The sequence below is a fragment of the Coturnix japonica genome, chromosome 3 (genome assembly GCF_054131305.1).
Source record: "Coturnix japonica strain WE chromosome 3, WE-NBRP24, whole genome shotgun sequence".
Lineage (NCBI taxonomy): Eukaryota > Metazoa > Chordata > Aves > Galliformes > Phasianidae > Coturnix > Coturnix japonica.
The window spans coordinates 17,801,779-17,821,955 of NC_140665.1; the positions used below are offsets into that span (position 1 = coordinate 17,801,779).

At 46.2% G+C, this 20,177-nt stretch overlaps 1 protein-coding gene across 2 annotated transcripts in view; it reads left to right on the forward strand.

Moving 5' to 3' along the window:
* The first annotated feature begins 1,541 nt into the window (after positions 1–1,541).
* Positions 1,542–20,177, forward strand: part of ACBD3 (acyl-CoA binding domain containing 3) — a 28,716-nt gene continuing 10,080 nt past the window's right edge. The window contains exons 1-3 of one of the 2 annotated variants that reach the window (XM_085542911.1): positions 1,542–1,681; positions 3,318–3,418; positions 9,498–9,558. In XM_085542911.1, the coding sequence (XP_085399037.1) occupies positions 3,395–3,418; positions 9,498–9,558 (85 nt within the window). In that variant the 5' untranslated portion in view covers positions 1,542–1,681; positions 3,318–3,394. Of the gene's footprint in view, positions 1,682–3,317; positions 3,419–9,497; positions 9,559–15,181; positions 15,489–20,177 lie in introns of those variants that run through there. The other variant, XM_015857103.3, reaches the window with a different exon arrangement.

Here is a 20,177-nt window from a genome sequence, read left to right on the forward strand (position 1 = left end):
ACAGGTGAGCATCACAGGGTGCCTGCATCTGCCCCGAGCTGTGCTGGCTGGGAGCTCAGAGACCTCAGGAAGGTATTGAGACTCTTCCAACCCCTCTGGTTCTGCACCTTGTTAATAACAACCTTCTGTTGTTATTCCTGTTCTGGCTGGGCACAAAGGAGTATCCTACCTCTCACCTTGAAATGCAGACTCTGTACCGTCAGTCTGGAAGTGAATCACTGTTTTCAATTAATACATCTAAAATTGAGATAGCTATTTCTAAATATGGAATGCAGCAACAAAAGCAGGTGAAGAGCATGCTGCCGTGTCATTGCTGCCATCAGCAGCCACCTAATGCAATAAGGAGGGCTCTGAAACACTGCAGCTTTGAAGAGGCTGGAAGAGGTGGCCCTATGTTTGCTGGCCTACTCCATTTCCAAGCTGCTCCGAGTTTCTTCAATTGGAGTGGGTCACAGAGTCACCTTTTAACCATGCGCACTGAGATCCTTCCTTACTGACTGTTGGAGATGAGGTTTGGGTAGTGTCCTGGAATGCCTGCAGGTATAAGCAGCAGCATGGCATTTGGCCATATCTGAAATGGTCTCCTTGGGATACCAAGCACTTGTAGCAATGTTGCTGCTCTGCCTGGAGCAGTATTTGCCAAGCGGTGGTTTGTCAGTCACTAGGGTACATGTCCTGTGTGTGAACCCCTCTTGCTTTTGACTCCTTCATTTGGTTTGTGCTGGGGTTCTGTAGGCAGGGCACTCTAGTATGGTCATTTTTTGTTCTACCAAGTGTATGATATGGGTAGGGGATGGTCCTTAATGTGAATTTTCTCATTTCTAAAAACAGTGTTGAACCTTTTAATAGCACAAATTTAGGTCTCTCTCATCTACTTGAGTGTTTTCACAAATCTCGGTGTCTTAGAGATCCCAATGTACGTGTCATCTTTAATGGAAGGTGGCCAGCAGCTTCAGAAGATGAGGAGAGAAGCCTGACATAAGAAGTGGCAATGGTCATACACCCAGTTTCATCTCCTTAGAGACATTTTTATGGGTGTGTGTGTTTGCTCCAGTTTCTTCTGGCATGACAATGCCACATAGTTCCTAGCTTCCCTATCAGGCCCATTAATGCACACCGGGTTCATGTTTTGAGGGTTTTTTCTTTCTGCCTAAGAGGAAATCTTTAGAATGAATGCTTAATTTCTCTCTAATTGCTCCTAGTTACTGTGTAACTCCTCTGACAAAGCTCTTTACAACCTCCAAAAGCTTTTAGAGGTTTTTCAGGTTTTCCGAAAGCACACACACCAATATCTGTGTATTTTTAGACACATCCGTGCCTTTAAGTTGATCTCACCATGATTTCATGTTGATCATTTACAGCTGTCCTTTAGCAGTGTTGGTGTTTCCAGCTCTCAGGCTGCAAAGAGGAAGAACTCAAGGGAGGCACCTCGTCCTCACTCTGAGACTGTTTGCAGATGTGTGGAACTGTATTACTGAGACCTCCGAGCTGTCAGTCATGGCTCTTCAGCTGTGCTCCTGAGTGCTGAGTTCTTTTGGTCACTGTGGGACTCCACACATCATCCTCACACATCATCCTCTGCTCCAAGGGTGTCCCGGAGCAGTCAGACCCTGCTGACACCAGACCTGTGTGGGACGTGTTCATACAGCTCTGCAGTGCCATAAGGATCCCAGGTCACCAGGTAAAGGTCCAGTCCTGCCCAATGACTGCACACCAATTTTTTCCATGGGGTTAAAGTAAATGGGATCTGACAAGCTTTCTGTCCTTTCTGAAGGATGACTCTATCATGGTTGGCTATTATTGATCACATCTATATATACATGTGTTTTTCTTTAAGAACTGAAACGCTATCTTTCTGCTATCAACAACCAGGCACCGGTAGCACCCTGTGACTCACTCCCTGTGTTTGGGAGGGGGGTGTGACCTGGTGGGGTGAACCATTTCCTCTGAGGTGTGAGACGTGGCTTCAGGACCTCATGGTGTGTTCGTGTATTCCGTCCCGGGGAGTCGATAAGAGCTGCAGACATACAGCAGGCCTGGAAGAAAGCAGTGGGAAAGGCACAAAGACCTCACAAATACATATGAAAGGATCAAGGGTCTGCATGTGCTAAATCCCAACAGGAACAGATTTGGGGTGAGATGCCCAGAGTTCAGAGGGAACTCATGCACAGCAAAGGGGCAAATGCAGAGTATGTCTGACTGCTGGCAGCTGGCTCCCTACCTTATAGTGAGGAAGGTCGAGGATTTGGGAGAGGGAAGGAGATAAAAGCAAACGGAGGAGATGGTGTTAGGAATGGGAAAAGGAGAAGGCAGAAGGGAGCATGCCTCCTGGAGGCAGGCAGCCTGGTTGGAAGACACCTGGGTATTTAGGGGTGAATTAAGACACTGTGAAACCTGAGCCTGTCTTTGAGTTTGGAGATATCCTGACAACAGCCAGATGCACACACCTGGCAGTCACGGGGCTTCAGAAGTGAGAGGGCAGCCTCAAAGATAATTTTGGCAGCAAGCCTTAGGCTGAAGCAAGTCCTGCTGATGCTTGTTTTCTCTGTGCCCTCTCTAGTTTTGTAGTGTGATGCTGCGAAAGAACTTGAAGCTTGTATTTAACTGACTTCTTCCTGTTGCCTGCTCATTCACGTGCTCTGAATGAGATCTGTAGAACAGTCATGCTCTGTTCTTACAGATATTTTCCTTTAAAGAAGGATTTTTAACATTTGTTGTTAGGTGTATTTGTACATGTAAAATTATTGGGTTACCTGAACTTCCAGTGATGTTTATTTAATTCACAGCACAAACAAAAGAGAATTTCTGTCTCTGCCGATGAATCACAAGAGAAAAGGAAGATGAGAAAGGGAGTGTTAAGTTAAAAAGCAGAGCCCTGTTTTTCTCCTCCTTAGGCTGCAGCTCAACTCTTTACCTGGAGCCACTCTGCAGGGTGCAGTCAGAATGTGCAAACCCAGCAAGGCTGGCAGGAAATGGCAGGGTGATATGTAGCACAGGGGCTACATCTTCTTTGACTGCACTGAGTAATTAACAGGCTCTGAAGAGTCCACTATCTACTGCTTTAAAACTTCCTTGTCTTAGCAAGCAGTGTTAAGGCATTGTTTTCTAACACTGTTTGGCAGGCTCCTAAGCCCTCCTCATTCCACACGTGATGAAGTCTTTCTTCTATCGATCCCAGCTTAACAAATGGCAATCACAAGATTTTCTGGTTTTGTTTTGCAGTGTTTGTTATCTGTCTTAGTGCCTTCAGCTTCTGAAATCAATAGATTCTATGAGAATCTCAATTTTATCTTATTTTTGTTCTTACTGTTTTAAAGCTAATGTCTCGTTGTTATGGAGAGAAGAACCCAAAAATGAAGCAAGCTGTATTCTGATTGTTCACAACCAGAAAGCAATGGGAATCACCAGCACTCTCCTGGTAAGGTTGGATGCCCATTACAAGGTTAACTCAGGGCCACTATCCTTCCCCTGGCTGCTCTGTTCAGTTATACCACACAAGTCTTTCCTCTCTGAGTGGTATTGACTGCAAATTTCTTCAGTCCTGTTCTTCCCTTCTGCTTCTGAAGCATGTGTACGTGTTGCGTGCCAAGGCTGATGCTCAGACTTTGCTTTCTTATCATTCAGTCTACATGTTTCCTATCTTCTTTTCTGGCTGGTTTTAGATACAAGGGACTGTTGGTCTTTTTTTCTTGGCACTTGCAAAAAAAGTCATTTTGACATTTTTTTTCTGAGGCGTTTTATTTCAGGCCCCTGTACAGTTGGGAAGATTTCCAGCTTTAAGATGTAGGTGGTATGAGGGGAGTTCCACCTGAGCTGAGGATTTGTGGCTGATGATTAATTAAACCAGCAGTTTCTGATGATCAGAGCTGGGGTGTGCAGCAGTTACTATGCCATTTGATGAAGTGATTCTCTTCCATGCATTAATTGACTCATAGTACTTTGCTATTTAAAACTTCATTGAAGAAAAGCAAAAGAAAGGTAATTCTATGTAACAAACCCAGTAGGCATTATTTCTGTGGCTTACCCTGATTTTTATTAGCATGATTATAGGCATGATTTTCTGATGTCTGACTCACACTGAAGCTCCATATGCTTGCATAGGAAAGTATCTCTTTTCTCCAGCTGTTTTCCTGCCCCATGTCAGCAGCCCAGTACCACCTCAAGGGCTGCCTTGCTTCTCACTGCAAACAGTTTGCCTCCTCCTAGGCACTGTTCCTGCCCTCATCCTGCCCAGTGCCCCTGGTTTCCCAAATCAGCACAATGCCTCATATTCTTTCTCCTGTACTTCACAGAACTGCTGTTATTCCCCATTACTCAAGCTGAGCTCCTGCGTCTTATTTTCTGGTGGCTATATTGTTCTATTTGACTTTGGCCCATTTGTCAAGGGTGCACTGCTGTCACTTCTTTAGTCTGACCCTCTCCTTTGTTGTCAAGAAGTCTTCCTCTTTTCATTGGTACCTTTATCTCTTTCTCAGTTATCTTCTACTCCTGTAGACTCTTTCCCCACTCGTTTAACCAAGCTTGTCTTATCAGTACTGGGGGATTTACTGGGGGATTTTCTTCTTGACAGCTTTTCTTCCCCACTCCCAGGAAGTTTCTCCATGCCACTGGGTGCAGGACAAAGAACAAATGCATTTGTTATTCAAAATAAGTGCAGCCATGCCCTGTATCCTTAGAAGACAGCATTTGTCCTCTTCTGCAATTGTGTTTCACATCTGGGAGGTTGTCCTTAGGACTCTGAGGTAACAGAAGGCATAAGGGAGTAATGAGAATTTGTTGCAAAGCTGACTGATCAACAAAGGGTGCAGCAGCAGCAGCATAGTCTGTATTTCACTTTGCAGTTCCTTCATGACTATCACCACCCTTTGGTCTGGCCAAAGTGCCTGAAGTGTGAACACCAAGGCCATATGACAGTGACCAGAAACTGCAAAACTGGATTCACTATCACATCAGTCACAGCATCACCTGCATGTCTGCACGGAGCAGGCTTCTGCTTGGTAGTTGAAGATAAATTCTTGCTTGTGCTCCTGTTGCTGAAGGAAATGTATGTTTTGTGCCAGCAGGAGCACACAGGATTGTTCCCAGGAGATCCTTGTTCCAGAGCAGGACTGGTGTCTGCTTCCTGCTGCCCAGGCCTCCCTCTAGTCCTGTTTGCAAGGTGTGCAGTGGTGCAACTTCATCAGATTCCTCTGGTTAATCAAAATGGAAAAGTTGGTTTCAAATTAGAATTTTATTTAGGACCATGTAAATGGTATACAGAAAGAGCTGCAGAAGATGAGCACGCTGCAGGTCTGTCTGACCTCCTTTATTAGATGGTGTTTCTGAGGATCAGCTCTCAACTCTTTCCAGCATCTTCAGCAGATACAAAACCATGGACCACATTACACACAGTAGGAAAGGCTGAGTTTTCTTCCCAAGTAAAGGAGAACACCTCCTGTGAAGCATAGTGAACGCATGCCTGGAGGGCAGCATTGCTGGCATCCTGGGGTCACTGTAGGGCAGCACTCTCAGCTGCCCTGCACAATATACAGCCAGGCCAGGAGAGCAGGCAGTCCATCCTTGGCAAGGAGGTGGTGTGACACACTGGGCCAGATCTCCTTCTGTAGCACTAGATGGGAGCACAGCATAAGCAGGGCAGTAACGATGTTGGTGTGAGGCTGGAGTAAGCTTTTGTGCTGCACGGTGTCATATGCTTAGGCAGAAATTCTTCTGACCTTTTTTGGAATGAGGAAGGCAGTGCCGATCATTCTTGGCCACTGTGCTGAATACGTGGTAGTTCATTTGGTGATGGTGACGGTGAGTTTCCCAGCACAGAGGAGGCTTGTGTGCATGCAGCTTTCTCTTAAGGTCAGATTGTGCAGTAAACTGTAAACAGTGACAGACTGTGAAAGATGCTGTACTCATAACTTACCCAGGACGTTTTTGGCATGCCTTATTACCAGTGCCAAGGAAAGGTTTTCAGACTGTGGTGATGCACTGTCTCCTCATATTTTACAGCCTTTCCTGGTGAAGGTAACTTCTTGTTGTGAAGGCAAATCCCTGCAGGATGAAACAGGGCAGTTCAGGGGAAAACTGAGACGCTGACATGTTCCCATGAGGGAAATCTCAGAAGAAAACAGATGAAAACCAAACGTTCTTTGGTCACAGAACCCAAGGAGAGGTGCAGTACATGTCCAACAATGAAAGTTACTTCAGAAAACCCAAGCCATTCATATGGAGTATGTACAATAAGGCAGAAATCTTTTCCAAGCTTAGTGATTATAAAATCATCAAGTCCGACTGTCAAGGCATCACCACAGCCATATAGTAATCTTCAGACACATGCATGTATGGAATGGATTTAGGAGTTCTGGTAGCCAAACCTCATACAGCAAGCACTGGTGAATGTGCTGTACTTAAAGCTATTTATTTAGCTGAATTTCAGCCACCAATGTGACATTATCCCCATTGCCCTTGAGTTCTGACTGAGCCTAAACCCAGCTTCATTATTTTCTTACTAGTGAGTGGCCTGCAGTTGGAAAGCACTCTCCTGAAAGCTCTGAAAGCTCGTGCACTCAGGCTCGTGAGGGAGGTCTGGTGTGGGATATTCCTCACCAATGAATTGTATTGCACAGTTGCTTTTACCCACTGCTCGCAGCAACACAGTGACAGCAGTGTAAAAGCAGCAGCTATGATTTCAGAGGATGCACTCTCTTGCTTTTCTCCAGAGATGGTTGGCCTTCCTGGGGAAGCCTTTCATGATGGGTACAGGGAAAAGGAGCAGCCATATCCCCATACTTTTACTGCCTTTCTGGCACTGTGCTGCTTCCTGTGACCCTCTCTCCTCCCAGCAATGCGTGGCTTTAAGGCTGCATACGCTGGGTGAATTATATTTTAGAGTGAGACTCTATTTAGCTGTGATGTCAACTGCAGCCAACTATAAAAAGATCAGTAATGCTCTTTGAAAGTGTAACAGCTGCTGCTCTACACCCTCACTGCTGTGTTATCAGTCTGCCCCATTTCATGCGTGCACAACCAAAATACAATATTGTGGCAATCATCTCATTATATAGCTCAAGGAATGTGGGATGTAAACTCCCTAGAAGCTGGGAGGAACTCGAGGTGAGCCAAACTGGGCAATTTTACAGTTTGTTAACAAAAAGGTAATTTTGTCTGGGTTTGCAATGTATCCTGCCTTTTCCTTAGCACTCGACTGCATGCCATTAGCAATTCCAACACGGTAACAGCAGACCTGCAAAGCTTTGCTTTGGGCAGCTTTGCTGCATATTACTCACATACAATTATAAACTGAGCTCGTCTGGACTGCATGGAGCGAGTCCAGCAGCGTGCTACCTGGCATATGAAGCACATCTTTGTCCTTAGCAGGGTGTGACCACGTGTTCAAAACCACATTCAGGGTTTCCCTAGAATCAGAATCAGAAAATAAGTTCTGTTTATCCAGAGCGAGCAGACAGCAAGTAATGAATGTGGAATTGTGCTAGCAAAATATACTGCAGCAGTACTGGAAATGGGGCCTTGGCTGGGCCTCTCAATAAGGACGCTACCGTGATATATTTTCCTATTCATTTTTCTGCAAACTTCACTCCTGGAAACAAACAGTTTCTTATAAATGATGTTCAAGAAGTATGCTATAGGCAATATAGCATATTGCTGTAGGTAATATGCTCGGTCAGCTGTGGCAGGCTGGGTGTGCATTAGCACAGACAGCAAAGTGCCGCCTTCAGACCAATGGAAAGCTCCAAGCCTCCTCAGCTCCAGGTTCCTTCCTTGGTGGGACAAACCAATGCAAAAAGGCTGCTCTGTTGTATCTGGGTCGGCTGTGTTTGTTTTGTAGTGCAGATAGGGCCTTTGTAGTGGGGATGGAGAATGGCCTGTTTGTAAGTGACACGCAAAGTCCTTTGACACGGGTCTGAAGTGGCAGTGAGCTCACTTGTCTGAGAGGAAATGGTCGGCTTCCAACACGGCTGTTACCAAAGGTGACAGGACAGTTAGGCAATGTGAGGAGTGATTTTGCATCAGACAAAGCCTCTGGGCTGGAATCAAGCACACCGTGGCACAGGCTCACCTGCGTCTGAGCTCTGCCTGAGCTCACTGAGCTTTGGCACTCAGCTCCCATGCAGGGACATTGCAGAGGCACAGAGAAATTAAAATAAGTGGCCTGAAGACACACAGAAAACTTGTGAGCAAGCCAAGGAGCAGCCTCAGTGCCAGCTTCCTGGCTCTGCTGAAAATCCTTGGGAAGGCTCCCCTGCTTTCACTCACTCCCCACTGTTTGCAGGTGTGAGCAGTGTCTGGCAGCTCCGGTCTCACTTACGTGGAGGCTAGAGAAAAAACAGACTCACCCAGGCTGTTTTCCGGCAGCAGTGCCACATAACGACCCCATGGATTAATGAGCCCAGCAGAGGCTGCTGGGAGCAGGGTCTTGTCATCTGGGGTTTGCTTCTGCTTCGTGATCCCAGAGGCACAAGCAGCAGGCAGCAGCGAGGCACTGCCATCACTTGATTGCTTTGCTCTGGGAACTGCTCAACCAAAACGATCCCCATGGATCTCTGGTTCTTTCTCAGCTCACTGAAACCAGATGTACTTCTCATACAAGCACAGAGATGGTAAAAGATTGTATATTTTTAATCAGCTGTTCATGTTGCAAGCTCATTCAAGAATGAAAACTGAGATAAGTCTCTGAAGACCGCTAGGTCCAAACTGAAGGCACAAAGCACAGCAGTGAACCCAGTGGGGGTCGGCACCCAACCTCACAGTCCGGGAGATGAATTCCTTCAAGGAACAGCTGGGAGTGCAAAATCAGCGGAATAAGGAGCAGAGAGAACTTGTTGCTTGTATGTGGAAATACCCATGCAAACACACTGCACGGCTGCTTGAATAAACTTACACTGAAGAAGGCTGACGTGTCAGCAGAGCTAATTAACATGCTGCAGCGTGTAGCAATATGCTGTCAGGTTAAGAAGTGGCACATCCTTGTGTCCAGTCATGGATACATAATGGTATCACAGGGAGAGCTGAATTGTTGTGGAATTTGAGGTTGTGGGTTTTTAGTGGCTTCTAGAAATCAGGATACTGGAAATCCTCAAGTGTTCAATAACTCCCCAGCCAAAGCCTTCATTTATCCTGTACCATTCTGCAGATTAGGACTTTTCTCTATCCATTGATAACTGAGAATTCGTTTTGTTAGATAACGAGCAGTCTCCAATCTAAACAGGGATACCTGAGACTTTCTGTAAAGCTCTCTCTACCTTTATCTGTGGCTGTGCAGCAGGTAAGTGGCTTCTGCATCTCCAGAGTTGAAACCAGTAAGTCGCTTACAGTGAGCTCATCTGCTCAAAGAAGAGAAAATGGTGTGCAGTCTTACACTGGTGGCAGGATGAAGCTGTCTGTCTCATCCAGTAGCCACAGAAACCTTAGGCTCCTGCTATCTGGATACTATGGCTATAGTTTTCCACAGCGACTAGTTTATGTAATCCTTTCACTACTTCTTTGCAGAGACTTGGAGCTTCACAGCGTCAAAGGGAATTGCTGAACTAACTCCTGCCAATGCGTTAGAAGGTAAGAGCTTGCAGTGGCCACTGGGAAAAATAAGTTTTGTCTGAAAGCAGATGTTCTCCTAATAATGCAATGTACAAGTTTCAGGGAAAAGAAAGCACCTTCAATAATAATAATAATGATAATAATAGAAAACTTGGATTATTTTGCAATCAGTGCGTTGCTAAAACTGTTTTCTTGTGGCTAGAGAGATTTTCCTTTTGGACCTTTAGGACCTCCCAGTCACCCTGATGGATGTTTTTCTCCTATCTATGAAGTGACTGTTGAGAAGATCATAATGACTGGGTTTTTAGTAGTGCATTAAGTTACTTGCATTCACATATACAGTATTATTTACGTTAAACCAGTCATGTTCAACACTTATTTAATTTTGTGGAACTTGGGAGTCCTAATCAGGACCAGCATCTCACTTTCATGATCAGAACAGTCTGGGAACTGAGGCTGGACTTGATGGTCCTCTTGGTTCCCTTCCAACTCGGGATATTGTATGACTCTGTGATTGTTCTGTTTAGGTTATCAACAGAGAGATAACTACATTTCACACACAGAATGACATGAGGGGTCATAATGAATGCCCAGTGACCTGAATGGGGCATTTCACACCACAGGTTCAGCCAGCAAAGATTGCTACTGCCCTCTTTTTGAATGGAGAAGCTTAGCAAGACCTGGCTGCATGTCCTTGCTAGCAGGGTGCTGGGAGGTGCTGGACATACAGCTGCTAATGCTTGGCAATCCATCTGGCAAAGGATTTTCTCATCCAGGTTTGATCTGGAAGGACGTTTCAGTGTTTATTGCAAATTTCAGAGCCTGTCCTTTAACTGGAGTATGTAACAGTATTTCATTATACGTCTTGTATGTATGTGAGTATGTTTTGTTCTCTGTGTTTTGCTGATATATAAAGGCTACTCAATGATTACAATGATAAGTGCTCTATGGAGGCCTGTAACAAAAGCAACATGCAGGAGATTCACATTCACATCCTTTTGAGCCTAAGGGCTTGTCTCTACTAGAAAGATTTTGTTGCTGTGGGTGCCTTGGTGAGGTTGAAGATGTGGTCTTCCTGCCTAGGTCTGTAGAGCTGCATCTAAATGAGGGCTTTTATCAGTGTGACTGTGCCAGCAAAGGATGCAGCTCTTAACTCACATACTTGCACTAGTCAGGCTCTTTGAGCATCAGGCAGTTTCTGAAGACAGAAGAAAGTAAGGGAATTGCTCCTTTCATTATGATAGCATAATATCTTGGGGGCCTAGTGCTGGCATTTCGAGCATTAACCTCTGCTATTTTAGGATTGGTGTGCGGGAGAATGTTACCACTGAATGAAGCATTCAGGCTCTTCTCTCCTGGGAAAACTGTTGAGAAACACAGCCAGTGAGATGTAATCAACTTGGTTAAGATTTTCCTTTATAAACTTCTTTTCTACCTCTTGTTTTGTTTTTCTCTCCTAAAACTGCCTTTAACGCCAGCCACTCCAGACCCTGTTTCATATGAGATACATGAGGTCCCCAGACGATGACTCTGTGACTACATCCAATTATTTGTTATTATGTCTTTCCCTTCCATACCCAAAGATTTCATTATCTTGCAGAAAAGCATGCAAAAGGAAGGGGATTCATAACTCTATATTCAAGAGGGGAAATATATGACCTGTTCAGCAGCAATTCCTCTCAAGTATCAGCAACATAAGGGTGATAAGGCATGTAAATAAGAGAACAGATTCAGGATCTGCCTGTCTACTAGCAGTCCACATATCAGAAGAAATTGAAATTGCCTGCTCTAATGCAATTCTACGAGCACAGATTAAAGGAGATAAAAATACACTTTCTGCACTGAGAATATGTTTGTTAGAGCAGAAGAACACAGGAAAACGAGCTGCCTAGTGATCTGGTTATTTCACTGACAGCAGGGGAGCTGGATTGGTCTAGCTGCTTGTTAGGTGCAGTCTGGTATTACAGCTGAGTTTGCCTACAAGCTAGTTGCTGTCCTTATTTCCCATTTACATTGCTTTCCTTAAATTGCATCTAGTGGCTGTGTGGCCACGGGGCAAAATCTGCTCATCATAGCAGCAGAAAACTGACCATGCCATGAAAATGAATAGTTTTCAGCCAGATCAGCCAGCTGAATCAACTCACCCAGAAGACACTCCATCACTGAATTCAGCACAAGGGAGAAGGATGGAGAACACAGCTGTTTTGGAGTGAGATCACCACAATTTGGCATTAGCTTGCAGCTCTAACTGCAAGGATGACCTGCTTCTATCCTCCCTTCCCTGCTCCCAGCAGCATGTTCCTGCCACTTCCAGTGCTTGCTTGACTTCAGGGAACTAGGCCTGCTCTCTAATAGCAGCAAACTAACCCAGCACCTGAGAAACAGCCTGTATTCTGCCTGCTTAATTAGTTGAAGGAGGTAGGTGGGATGAGCGTAAGTCCTGGCATGAGGATGCTGATGAGCTTATGTGGTGCCTGTGACTGGGAGGAGGCCAGGGTGGCTCCGTCTGACAGCAGCCATTTCACAACAGCTCATTCTCAATTCAACCCAAAGAAGGAAAATAAGCAGCATTAAAAATAAATAAATAAATAATAGAGCCACAGCATGGTGTAGGGGGATGGCTCTGGAACATCAGTAGAACTCAGGGCAGGGTCATGCTGGCCCTGCAGGGCCCGTTGGGAATACATGCTAGTGGGGTTTAGACCCCCAACCAGAGTGCAGTGCCCTTCTTGAAGTGTTTCAAGAGAGCACCAAAAGGTGCTCTGACCTTATATGAATGTAAGTTGTTGTCCTGGTTGTTGATTCCGTTTTTCTCTGGGCAGATAGCCAACAATGCAGTCGCTAATTGCACTGATTTCCATGTCTTCTCTGCTGTAAAATCAGTTCATTAGAGGAGTTGGTTAAATTCAGGAAGTGTTTAAATTCCCAACCATATCTTCCTTAGCAGGAACTTCTTGATAACAGCGTTATACTGCTCTCAGCTCATGTGCCTGTAAAGAGCATGATTGGTTACAGAGCTGTACCCTTGCAGATGCAATTGCATCAGTATAAGATATATTAAACTGGCATAATTATTTTATTAGACTGGATTGCTCTTTTACAATCACCTGTATCTGTTATTACTGCATCCATCCTAAGGAACATTTGTTCTCTGTAAAAATGAGATTATAATGGGAAGATAGCCTTTCACGTGGGTATTTTCCCTTATGAGTCTCTCTAGCACTCTGTCAATAAGGCTGGTTTTCAGCAGTGTTTGCTGACACTGTGAAAAAGGTATTGCCAGACTTTATATCTGATTAACTGTTGTCCTGCAGCTCGTGTCATAATTTAAAGAAGTCAGCGTGAATGTCACCATAAATTACTATATAAATACAGGGCAGCAAGCAGCACAGTGAACTGTGTTACCTTTGAAGTAAAGACAGGTATTGTGCACCCTGCCGTGCAGAGGTCCCAGAAGGGATCCAATGTGTTTTAAAGGTTGCAGCTGTACTGCAGTCATTCAGTTGTCCAACAGGATGTGAAACACACAGCAGTGTTTGTTCTTGTGTGCAAGGCAAGATTACACCGTGCTTTAGAGGAGACCTCTGGGAGGAAAAATACAACAGTGCTGTGGTTATTTTAGGGCATCAACAAAAACGATTCATTGGTTTCTAGTAAAAAAACTTCTATATGTTTTTTTCTTTCTCTGAGTTCCTGGTGATTTCATTATTTCTTAGAAAAACCGAAACTGAAATCTGGAGTTGATTGTAGGGGAGGTCTTGAAGAGGCAGATTGAAAGTGCTCTCTTGCTTAACTGAAAAGCAGAAGCATAAAATCTTGAGTGGGCTTATTTTCCTCTGTAGACTTTATTCAACGTTTGAATAAACAAGTAATGAGAAAGGTCAGATTGAAGTGACTCACTAGGATTTTCACTCAATTAGCCCTGTGGTGCAATTACACGTTATTGTGCCAGCCCTGCTGATCCCAGTAGGTCCAAAACCAATTTACTGCTCATGCACGAGTGCCTGAAGTGTAATCCTTGAGTTAAATGTGTTCAGAACATCTGAAGAGTTCCTGAGAAGATCCGATGGTTCATGCACTTGCAGTAGGGCCACACTGGGCTCCTGGGCTCCAGGAAAAGCTAGAAGCCCCTATGGAAAGCAGCTTTGGTGATGGAAGCCCTACACCAGGGGGAACCTGAAGGCACAGCCCTGGCGGCTGGGAGCACACATTTAACCTACTGTGGGAGAAAGGATACCAGGAAGAGCAGAATGGTTTGTTTAAGCCATTCTGGTGCTCCATAACTTGTTAATGGTTCACTGTGCGCTTGCAGATGGCTGGTATTTTTCACTGCTAAACATTCACCAGCTTGAATTAAATAATTGATTTCTTCTACATAAAGCATCTATGACTGCGTTTCCTAGCGGAGGCTACTGTTGCTGGACTAAACTGCCTCTCTGGGGCTTGAATGTGGTCCAGACATGAATTTCCAGACTCAAAATCTGAACCTGCAATTTTTTTTTTTTGTATTTTGTACTGACATTGTATCTGTCTTTATAAACAGGACCCCAAAGCACATGGAGCAGAGGAGAGTGGATGTAGTGGGTCCATCCGACGCTCACCAGACAGCTGTGCAGAGAGATGCTGAGGGTAAATCTGTGCTGCCTGGTGGCTCTGAACAGCCACACACCAGGCTGCAGAGCTGCAGCAGAGCATGCCGGCCATAGCCATGCTCAGTTGGATGCTACACTGACAGATGTCTTGCTCTCCAGCTGGGACCTCTCCAGCAGACTACACTGCATACAGTGGGGAAACCCGCTCTGCTGGCATGTCTGTTGTAGGACATAGCAGGGCTGGCACAAGAAGAGACGAATAGTCACACGTTTACTAGAAGCATCAAACATTTGCTACAGGAGAGACCCTGCTATGAGATCAATCAGTTTTCTGCCATCCTTCTCCACATCAGCTTGTCAAACTCACGGAGCAGCTTGGATTCAGCTTGGCCTCCAGACGTGGGGAAACTAAGGGCTGCCTGACTGCAGGCAGCTTCTGCCATGAAGCAGAAACGCCTCTGGGTTTGCTGGTGTATAAAATAAACTATTTCCTTCCATCTTGCAGAAGCACAGCAAACCCCACAGGGACCAGTAAGAATGTCAGTTTCTTTAAGGATGTATTTTGGGATAAAGAACTCAACATTTCTTGAAGTGGAAAGATGAATGTTAAGCTTACTATGTGTTAAACCACAGGATTAATGCAAATATATATGTATGTATGTATGTATGTATGAAGGGTGGCCTCTGCAAACCAAGCAGGAAACGTGCCAGATGGAAACTCTGACAGCAGACTGAAGGTCATCTTGCAGATGAACTAACACGTCTTGATACGAAGCCGGATCTGATGCTTGCAAAGCAGGGTGCAGGCATGAACGAGATAGCGTTATCTGTGCTGCCGTTAGCTCGGTGCATGAGATGGTGCCACACAGCCAGAGCTGCGTGCCCTGGGAAGTAAAACTAACTGAAGGAGGCGATGCTCCGTTGTTCTGTAGTCCTGTTTGTGATCCTCAGCCGAAACCTGAACGAACAGAAACGAGAGTAGCCCATCGAGGGGGCGGAGCTGAGAGCGGCCTGCTATGGGGGCGGTACCAGGCGGGACGGGGCCGGATGTTCCGGGTCGGAGGGAACGGGAAGTCGGGACGTGGCCGCCGCAGCGGAGCCGGAGGATGGCGGTGGCTCTGAGCGCGGAGCGGCTGGAGGTGTCTGTGGACGGGCTGACCCTGAGCCCCAACGCCGAGGCGCCGCCCTGCGAAGCGCGGCCCGGACACGGGGATGCGGCCGCGGGGCGGAACCGAGCGGGGCCCGGCTGCCAGAGCCAGGTGGAGGCCGGCGGGGAGGAGGCGGCGCTGAGCCCGGAGCGGAGCTGGGGCTTCGCGCTGGAGGAGCTGTACGGGCTGGCACTGCGCTTCTTCAAGGGTAACTGCACCGGGGAGCTGCGGCGGGGGGTGCGCAGCACCGGCCTGAAAGCGGGAGGAAATAAATTAATTAATAAAGCATCCTCGCTTTTGGATGCTGAGGGAGCAGCCGTGGGAACGCGGGGAGGGCACGTTGGCTTTAAGTGCCGTCGGGGCTGCGCCTCGCACCGCCGTGTCTGTGGGAAGGAGCGGGCTGGGCTGTGTGGGCACAGCCGGGTGTCACACGGGGCTCCCCCGCCAGGTGCAGCACAGCGCTCCGATCCTGCGGGCCGAGATGGGGCTGCTGCTGCTGCTGGTGTCTGCGTTTGCTTTTGTGCTTGTTTTTTAACCCGTGCTGTTCTGTGAACCAGAAGGGGCTGGGTTTTCTGTGCCAGAAGTTGCCGCAGCCACGTGTTGGGCTGGAGGCACTGCAGCTCCCAACGTGCTGCTCTGTAAAACATGGAGCTCGAGGGAGTTTGTTTCCTACTGAGTATTTGTTTGTAAATCACAATGTGGGAAGGAATATCTCTGCAGCGGGAAATTCCTTATCTCAGTCGAGTGTTATCTCATCATGTCTTCAGTTTGATGTTCGACCGAAGCGAGTAGTGGTGTAAAAGTGAAACAACTCAGCCATAGCATGTAGTGTGCTGCCAGTGCTTCTCGTCCTGTGGTAATTACACCTTACATTCATCTCCTTTTGAAGGGTTAGGGGTCATTGAGGTGCTACTTGTACCTAGGTTACAGATATTGCGGTGTATCTGCAATGTCTCGGGTGTCTCTTTCTTGTTGCTGCCTTCTTATTGAAGGCTCAGTTCATTCTACACCTGCATGGCTCTGAAAATAAGTGCTCTTGTTTCCAAGTTGTTTCGGTTTATCCACTGTGACAACAACCATGGATGTGGGCAGCTGTGTGGATGCTGAGAGACACACAGATTCCTGCTTTACTTAAAGGAGTAACATCTGGAGGATGTGAAGGCTGATGCTTGTCAGCATAGATCAGTGCTGAGGCCTCACTTCTCATCGTTATTCTTAAGACTGTGCTGGTCCAGAGGTGGGGTGTTGTTTGGCAGACTTGATCTTAATGCTGGCTAATGCCAGAGCTTCTATGTATGATGTTAACTGCTTATGCTGCTTCCACGAAGCAAGCAGAAAACATAAGCTATTATCTAAGAGTGGCACCTTTGGTATTTGCATAAAGTGCTGCTGTGGGAGCTGGGGCAGGGAGGCTAAAGAAGTCACTGGATGCTGAAGGGTAAGCAGGTGATCACCAGTTAAGCAGCTGCTGTTCTGTATCAGTGTGTAAACTGAGCTCTGCTCATAATGCATTCATAATGCATGCTCTTCCTGGAAAGCTGATTTGGAACAAAATACCTGAGGCATGTTACACTGACTGCTGATGCTTGTCTGAGGTGGTATCTTGCAAAACTGCTCGGAAACAGGACAAGGTGGGAGTGCGTGTAAACACAATGTGAAAAACACCACGGAAGCTGAGCTGCTGTATTGAAGAGCCTTCAAAGCTGCTTTATTCCAGCTCTGAGAAAGACAGAGGCAGCTGACAGAAGCGCTTTTGACAGCTAATTTTGCCTGTGGAACTGGTACAAAGCTCAGTCGGTGGAGATGGCTCAGTGGAGGTGTAGGCTGTATCCTGCACTTGGGGGGGGCAGCGTGCTTAGTGTCAGCAAGTCTGTTCCAGTGTCACCTAGCTGTACAGTTTTCCATATCATATGTTTGAAATATCATCGTACTCCCTGCAGTGTTCATGCGCTGCCTGCAGTGGTTTGCGGAGCCTTATGTCTGGATGGGCAGCATGTTACAAACTGTATCGTTCTGTTATCTGAAGGCTCTCCTGCTATCTTAAGTATTCTAATGTTGTTTGACTGCTCCAAGTTGTTTCCTCTTATCCTGACAAGAATGTAACTTCAGCCTCAGCAGTGTATCGTCCACAGTGAATTGTTTGACCTTGTTGTTTGTGTTCTCATTTGATGGCATGTTTGTAGCTCATTAGTTACATAGATGCTTGCTTTAAAGAAGATGGAAAAACCCTATAATGTATCTGTATCAGATCTGACAGGAAGGGCAGGTTGATTATCCTTCTGTTGATGCTGAGCATAGGAGAGCACTCACTGGGCTCTGCAGGCAGGGATTCGCCTCTCGTGTTTCTCAGTCTTGGTGTCACTCATCAGAGCTCTGCAAATGAGCAGCGTTAATATATGTGATACCTGCTTTTAAAAGCTGTGAGGCAACAAGCTGTTTTCTGGCTTCTTGTAGACAGCTGGGGCTGAAAGCCATCCCGTGGGAACTGGACATTGAGAGGGAGTGCAGTAGGTGAGCGGGAGCAGAAGATGCAGCAAGTTGTGCAGTATATCTGACTTGAGATGTACTTTTTCTGTGTTACAGAGGTGTAACAGTGGTGATGCTGGTAGTGCATTGCCACACAGTGACATCCATTTGCATTATCTGCTTTTCATTACTTGCTGTTGGACTGGCTTCATCTTTTTGTGTTTGTATGCGGGGTCCCTGCTGAGGAATCTCTGTTGGGTGGGCATCTGGACAAAGATTCGCTGTCAGGAGGGCTCTGGCCTCAGTAGCTGATGGTAGGTGTGCAGGGACCTTCCTGCCAGGCCTGGCAGTATAGGGACAGTGCTATGTCTTCATGGCATGCATCTCTGAGGCCTGAGCTGGCAGTAAGTGGGAGCTGGTCCTTCTTGCAGTGTTTGGGTAAGCTGCTTCATGTCACAAGTGAAGTACATATGGGCTGTTACTGCAGCAGGCCTAAAGCCTTGTTCATGCAAGCATACCTTAATTACTACGTAGTCTTGTCTGCCGCTAGTGTGATGTTCAGGTGATGAGCACTGCATTTTCTATGGGTGATGGTTTGAGATATGGTCAATAAGGACTATGAATTGTCTGTAAGACAGCTGGGCCTTTCTCTGGCCTTGCAGCAGGAGGAATACTAGTGGCATACAGAAGGTTGTGAAGTTGCTGTACTGTACTTCTGCATGTCATCAGGATTTCTCAGTGTTACTTGAAACTGATATTCTTCAGCTTCCTGTCAGCTGTATAAGGTATGAAGGTGATGCCTACTTGACTGGTGCTCCACAGATGCTTGAATGGATTCAGTGCTTCTGCTTATCTGGGCTGACTAAAGCTCTCTTAGCGCATTTAGCTCTGCAGATGGCTCCAGCTCCTCTGTTTCATTTTAACTCTCAACACATCTGAGTCTTTGGGGTAATTGTACAGCATGGTTTCTGCTGAAGAATTCAACTGAAAAATGAGTGGGATGTGACTTCATTCCCTCGGCTGACCTGAAATGCTTCACTTAGAGTTTGCTTCTGATCTGCATTATCTCCAAGTCACTGAATGTCTGTCTCTTATTTTTGTCCTCTCTTGTTTAGCTTGCTTTTCTTCTTCCTTTGGGTCACCATTCTCTGTATGTGCAGTTTCCCTTGTTAGTTAAGCCTTGAGCTCTGACTTCTGTTCTGTGAAAATGCAGACGTGCTGCCTTAGCTGTGGAGTGATATGGTCTTTTTCTTTGGCTTTAACCCTATTCAGAAGTGAGTGCAAACCCTTATGCTGGGTGGCTGAGGCAGCAGCTCTGCAGAGCATGTAAGGATATGAAGTGTGCTTTCAGAGAGCTTGCTATTGCTATTTACTGAGGTTAAAAGAAATGCTTGCTAGCTAATAAGTTCTGAGTTAATTGTGAAGTGGGAAGTGAGGGAGAAGCTGAAGGACTCTTGGGGTGGCTGAAGAGCAAGGTAAGAAACCTAGGGAGAGAGTTTTTATCTGTGCTGGCTTTGTTACTGAAAGTGCCATATCCTCAGGTGGAGTTGCAGGATGTGGTGGTTTGATCTCTGAAGGCTCCTGGGGTGGGAAGGGACCACTGGTTCTTGTCAAGGCTGCTGGGCTTTTGGAGCTGAAATAGCTATTTGCTGTAAAGTTACGAGATGCTGGGCAAAGTGCAAGTACTTGAGGTTCTGAAAGAGTGAAATGGACTTCTAGGAGTGGATAATAAAAGATTAAATGCTTACCTTCCTAACACGATCTTAGCTTAAATACTAGTGGCATGCATACAGTCATTCCTTGCTAGTTTTTGACTGAGGAAGTCCAGTGGCATACCAGCCTTACTGTGTCAAAACCAGCCTTCTCGCTGTACCCTGCAAACACTTTCCCTGTGGAGCTGTCTCCGGTTCTCAGCTTTCAGAAATACTCGCTCAGATTCTCAGCAGGCCGCAAGAGAGATTTCCTACCCCCCCTTCTGCTCTGATTTCCCAGTAACAACTCTGCTTACGGTCACAAGCTGAGCAGTTCTGCAATTTGTGTCAGCTCTAATGGCTGACTATGAATTGAAGTGTCCGGTTTGGGGCTCAGAACGATTTGCTCCAGAGCGACCTTCATGATAAAGGAGAGCTGGGGGCCACTGGCAGCTTCGCTCTGATTCACAACTGAATGGAAAGCAGTCGGTACAGCCATGTGAAGTGTCTGTTGTGTTCCTCTGATAGCAGCTTCCTCATTTCAGTCCCTTCAGAAAGAGGTGATGCGAATTTGCTTGTTATTCTGCTCGAGGAAATGGTCTTTTTTTTTAACAGGCAGCATGATTGCATATAGTGATGCCTGTTTCTTAGATCTGTTGTGACAGTTTGATAAATGGGTTGAGTGAAGTCCTAGCTGAGGAATTCAAATGCTTTAAATCAGTGCACATTTTCCTCAATAG